This window comes from Gallinula chloropus (assembly GCF_964237585.1).
Source record: "Gallinula chloropus genome assembly, chromosome: 13".
NCBI lineage: Eukaryota > Metazoa > Chordata > Aves > Gruiformes > Rallidae > Gallinula > Gallinula chloropus.
The window spans coordinates 11,910,957-11,916,956 of NC_140098.1; the positions used below are offsets into that span (position 1 = coordinate 11,910,957).

The 6,000-nt window shown below is 47.9% G+C and overlaps 1 protein-coding gene across 1 annotated transcript in view; it reads right to left on the reverse strand.

The window, feature by feature from the left end:
* Window positions 1-5,755, reverse strand: part of SLC12A4 (solute carrier family 12 member 4) — a gene marked incomplete at its 5' end in the record, with an annotated part of 48,548 nt that extends 42,793 nt beyond the window's left edge. Inside the window, one exon of the mRNA XM_084270128.1 lies at window positions 5,482-5,755. Coding sequence (XP_084126254.1) covers window positions 5,482-5,755 — 274 coding nt within the window. The remainder of the gene's footprint in view (window positions 1-5,481) is intronic.
* Between the last annotated feature and the right edge of the window lie 245 nt (window positions 5,756-6,000).

The window sequence follows — 6,000 nt, forward strand, 5'->3', positions numbered from 1 at the left end:
CTATGTTCTTTAAAGAAGTGAAGAGCTGAAGGAATTTGCAAGGGGAAATCAAAGAAAACACACAAATCTTTTTTACACGAGAGAGATATGTACTACTAACACAATAAAAAAAAAAACCAAAAATAAATTTTAATTTCTTCAGAAAAATGCAGAAATTTAATTTTTAAAAAATATAGCTTCTGCATATAAAAAAATAGCCAAACTTAGACTCGAGTTTGAAATTTAGCAAATCAAAAGGAGCAAGCATCTGCAGGCTTTCACTGGAAAATCCACGTTTTCTCACATGCAGTCACTTAGCCTCCCAGTGCAGGTGTTCTCCAGAGCACAAAAAGGCACACAGACAGTTGTATGGGTGTTCTTATCTTCTCCCAGTTTTTTGCAACATACAGAACCACGCACACAGGAGCTGCTTTCAGATCACTTAGGCATATCACGACAGTCCTTCCCATAGCTTCTGCAAATAGCTGAAATACCAGAGCACCCACAAAAGGCTTGTGTTTGCTATATTTAGCCAAGACTCCTAGCCACCAGCAGCTGGCACCAAGATCCCCTTGGTACAGGACAGCCGCAGCCTCTGCAGCTCTATCTTAATCACCCAAGAAGTGTGGGAGACTTGCCCAGCAAAGTCACAGCCTATGCAGCAACCTGACCTTTTTTCTTTCCCCAGCAAGCATTTTTATAGATTTATTAAACCTTACCAAACTGCACGCTGCTGAAAGAAACTTGAGGTATCCACCATGGCCTCCACTAAAATGAACTGCTCTGAGAAATTCCTTTGCTTACAGGCTACAAAGAAAGCATATACCATCTCCTTCATCCCCCTAAGTGTTAGGAACAGCTAAGCACATCACAAAGCACTTCCCCACTCTCATTTTTCACATACTGCACTCTTATCTTTCCTTATCTGAAGCAAGAGTCCACTTATCTATGCACGTGTGTTGTTGAAAAAAGGATTCTGGAGTTTGGCACCGCTATCAGTGCTCTGCTAATTGCCCATTGCACAAACAACAAAAACCCCACCCCACAAGGCTTCAGAAGGACAACCCTGCTGCCAAGACCCCTTTCAGGATCCGCATTTCGAGTTATAACCCCTGCTATGCATCCTACAAGCATCTTTTATGAAACAGAAACAAATATTGACATATTCAGCACAGACAGGACACCTTTATTATCTCCAAAACTACACAGTAAACTTTGCAGAGGCAAAACAGATACCAAGCTCAGCAGAACCGAAAACACCCTCCCTCATCAAAATGCAACTAAATTGAAGAAGCTGCTGTCTCCTTACTATTTACGAACCACCAATAGAGATGGTTCACTGCCATCAGAGTATTTCTATTCTCAGGTTACTTACTTTCCTCCCAAACAATTCAGAGCTTCTGCCTCAACTCCCTCCCAGGCTCCCTCCCTCCATGAATTCTTTGAGCACTTTTCAGGCAACAGGAGAAATGGTGAAGATGTACATGCTACAGAGATGATGCAAAAACATCCTGTGGTGACAACTGTACCAGCACCATTTCCCCACGCTGCTGGTAGCAGAGGGGTTTTTTTAATTTAAGATAACCTAAAATTTATTGAGACACGTTTCTTTCACTCCTATTTAGCTGTAGTATCTAATTCATTACATGACTAATTTCATCTTATCTCTGGGCTTTGCCAAAACACCTACATATAAGAATTCAGCACTTTGAAAAGGGATTTTTGAATGATTTACGTATCCCCATTGAAAGTATTTTCAGAAATATTTGAGCTGAGTTTTCTTTCAAGCCTTGCAAAAAAACTTAAAACCTTTATTACAAAGTTACCACATATAAAAGGCAGTAAACCAGGACTTTTTTATCCATCTTCTTGAAAATAGCTCATTGCAAACAACCAGCATCTGTTGCTGCACAGGGGCGCTGTACGTACTGACACAGATTGTAAGCACAAGGAAAAGGTCTCAAGTCCAGTTAGAAAACTTCAGGCTGAAAGGAAGCCATGTGATAACTGCAACATAAGCAGAGTAATTCATTGGCAAAAACCAAGGATGGCAGCTGACCAAAGCTGGTTAGTGACACCAAGCTGATTAGTGTCTGGTTTCCACAACCAAAAGTCACAGGCAGATAAATAACTTCCCACAAGACACATGACAGTGCTGCACTTTGGTTAACAGGGTACACAATCAGTGTGGAGCTCAGATTCCTATTAAAGCAAAGCTTATTTTTTTTAAACACTATTCAGACCCTGCTGTCCCTCTTCTTACCCTATGCACCCAACCTAACGTGCTGGGATTATTTCAAAGACTGAAGAGATGCCAAATTCACATTTCTCATCCCTGCCGATCCATGAAGCAGGGCTCACATGTTTATCATAGGATCACAGGATAATTCTTTGTACTTCTTTTTCTAAATGGAAGATGTCAAAATCTATTACAAGCAGTGGCAGTCGGTGGAACCTGCTTAGGAAAAAAAAGCCAAACTAATTTTATTCACAAGCAAGCACTAGAGCTAGCTGGGAAGGGTAACTATTGCACACTGGCTAATGTACGGAAATGGTTGCGAGAAATTCTACTGCCAAATGGCTTCACATCTGTAGTGTTTAGATGATACCATATCACTTGATGTCCCCAGTAAAGCAAAATTCAACAGAAACATGCAAAAAAACCCAAGGCTAGGACAAATAAACAGAGTGAGAATGTCAGAGCAAAACAAGAATATATCAAAATCATAAGCAACAGTCTAAGAGATTGTGCAAGGAGTGCTGGACAACATAGCCACTACTGTGCGCAGTTACACAGCATCTATAGAGTTACCATGATAGGTCGTAGGATTAACGTGTCACTTTAACCCATCTCTGGTCAAACTGAGCAACCTGAAACAAAACTCTTCAACTAAGGTTCTGAACAGCAAGCTGGTAAGATAAAATATTCCCTGGAGAAGATTCACCAGAACAACTGCAGTCAATTCCTAGTTCTGACTACAGAGGCACTGCTTGATTGCACAGCAAGACTGGACAACAGGCAGTTCTGCAGGCATCCAGGTACTACCAATATGAATTGCAGGCACTTTGGTAAGGCCACAACCTCAAACTCTGAAATCATGCACAGTCAGACAAAGTTTACCTTATCTGGACTCAGGAGCATCACCACCAACAATAAACCCCTCCATGAGTCCCAGAGCATCCTCTGGAGGGTCACACTCTTCCCTCCAGTCTGCAGGGTCCAGCCAGCACTAAGCAGCTCTGAGACACCATCTTCAACAGGAGCTTTGATCTCTATCATGTCATATTATCAACGCTCCCCAGAATGAGAGGCTACTGTACTCTGCACGGGATGGAGAAAGATGCACCAAAACCCAGGGGAGTTCAGATTCCCCTCTACAGAGCCAGAAACCTAGGAAGAGATGGAAAAGGCTAGTGGGGAAGAACACACATGTTAGTACAGGTAAGCAAGAGAGCATATCTCTATACGTACACCCTGAGGATATGAAACAACACTTAATTACTGTGAAAGTAAATTAAAAAATAGAAGGCAGTTATAGATCAAACAGAAACAGAACTAGCTACCATACATTAATAGAGATGTTACTAGATACTTATCAGTTTTAAAATTAAGACACTCAGCTAACTTCCAGCAGCACGGTTCTATGCTGCAGTCAGAATAGCAGTACTTCAGAGATCACAGCTTGCCAGCTACTGATAGACTGTGACAAGGAGCTGAGTATCTTGAAGTGTGTTGTTTGCACACATCCTACAGGCAGTCTCATTTCCCAGTGACAGGCAGTCTGAGCTGACCTTCCTTTATCCACCATGGCAGCGGCTTCTGCAAGCCACACGCACCAACCCACAGCTAATGCTAGCTAGGGGAAAAAGTACCCCATGAAGCCTCCACCTCAACACACAAAAAGCACTTGTGACTTTCATACACGAGCTACATGCTAAGTAACCCACAAGGTAACCAGGTCTTTTTTATTTAAAAAAAAAAAAAAAAGTGAAGAGCAGGCCCTGCACAGCCTTTAGGGCTTAAAGCCTCAAACTGTCTGCAGTGAGTTGGAAAAAGGACCTACAAAACACTCATACCACAAGTGGAAAGAACAGCCATAATGGACATCAGGCCTATGTAAGCTGCTTGACATATGAAATCTAAAATTAATTTGAAAACTATGCAAGGGGAAAAGAAAAAAAAAGTACATATTGGAGATTGAAACACAGATTGACAGAGTGCTGGACCTTGATCTCATGACAGCTGAGTATCACTCAGCAAAATAACCCTTTTCTCTTCCTTGAACACAGGCCTGAGCAGTGCAGGCTCCCTTCAGGGATTATTGTGCATCCAATAACATTTGCATTTGAAAAGTCTGACTGCACAGGCAAAGAAGAACAGGTCAGGTGTTTACTTATTTTTCTTTTGTTGCCTAGAGTCACTCATGATTCAGAGGGCAAGTCAGATTCACCAGCTAAGCCCGTGGGAAGATCCTCTTCCTAAAGGTTACAGAACTAAACATAACTGAGGCAGAAAAAAGGAACATATCCCACAAAGACCGAGACCAGCCTTTTACCAGAAATTACTCTACTCTCCAAATCTAAGTGTTCTTCGTCTTCTCAGGAGAAACATTCACTGCATTTAAATTGATTTATACCTAAAAGCCACAGCAAAACACCAAGGCAGACTCAGCACTATTAGCTGCCTGATTAAAGATGTACTTCCCACCACCCAAAATCCCCTCCTACTTACGTGATCCTCTACTGTAATTGGAATAAATTAACCGCTAACAAAAAGCAGCTCTGCCTAGCAGGAGCAGTCGTGATAGCCACACAGACACGACACGCACGCTGGCATTCAAGGGCCCAGTTTGAGAGAGACAGACCAGGCTGGACAGGCATGTTTTTTAAGATGACATAAACAAGAAAAGCGGTCACCTGAGATGCGGCTAATTTACCTCAATTTTCTGTCACCCGTTTATTCTGGCAGTGGAGCACAGCAAACATTAGCGTATCTCCACACACTCTTATCGCGCCTGGAGACTGCAGCTTGCGGGAGCACGATAACACCCGTCCCCCGCCTATCAACTAGTGGGTGCGGAGCAAAGGGTATCCCCGGGCGGGGGGGGGGATCCCCGAGCGTGCCCCCCTCGGCTCTTCCGCGCAGCTGGAGGACACCCCGTCCGCCGCATCCGGAGGACCCGCTGCAGCCACGCGGGCTGCGCTGCCACCGCTCGGCCCGGGCCGCCGGGGCTGAGAGTCGGCGACAACGCTCGTCCGCCGGGCCGAGCTCCCCGCGGGCCTCGCCACGGCGACCCCGGCAACAGCGGAATCGCCGCCCGCCCCGGCGGACCCCACGGGGGCTCCTCTTCCGGGCGCGGCACCCCTCGCCGCTCCCGGAGCCTTCGCCTTTGTCTGCCGCAGTCGGCAGCAGCGAAGCGGAGTTGGCGAAGCCAGGCTCGCCCGGGGACCCCCGGGAGCGGCCGGCACCGCCACCCCCCCGCCCCGGCCGTGCCCGCTCACCGTCGGAGCTGACGGTGTCGTAGGAGTCACCAGTGGCGGGTGTTGCCGACGGCTCCCGATAGTCCACCCAGCTGAGCCCCTCTACGCTGTCATACTCGCTGCGGTGCTTGTCCTCCACCGGCACCACGGTGAAGTGCGGCATGGCTGGCGGGGCGGCGAGGGCTCCCCGCGGCACCGCAGCAAAGCAGTCGGAACGCGGCGCGGAGCCGGCGGCGCATTCCTGCCCCGTGCGGTCACTTCCTCTCAGGAAACCGCGCTCCTCAACTCCACCCATTCCCCTCCGAGCGCCGGGGCGGTGCGGCGGCAGCCGCAGCCGCCGCCCCCGGTGCCGGCGGGCGTGCGGGCGGGCGCGCAGGCCGGGGCCGCCGCGCAGCGAGAACCGGGGGAGGGGGTCGCTCAGCCGGCCGGCTGCGCTCAGCAGCGGGGGCGCGGAGGAGGGGCCGGAGGCGGCGAGGCGGCGCGGGGAAGGGGGAGCCTTCCTCCCGCAGTCATCGTGACAGGAGCCGGGCCCGGGGGCGG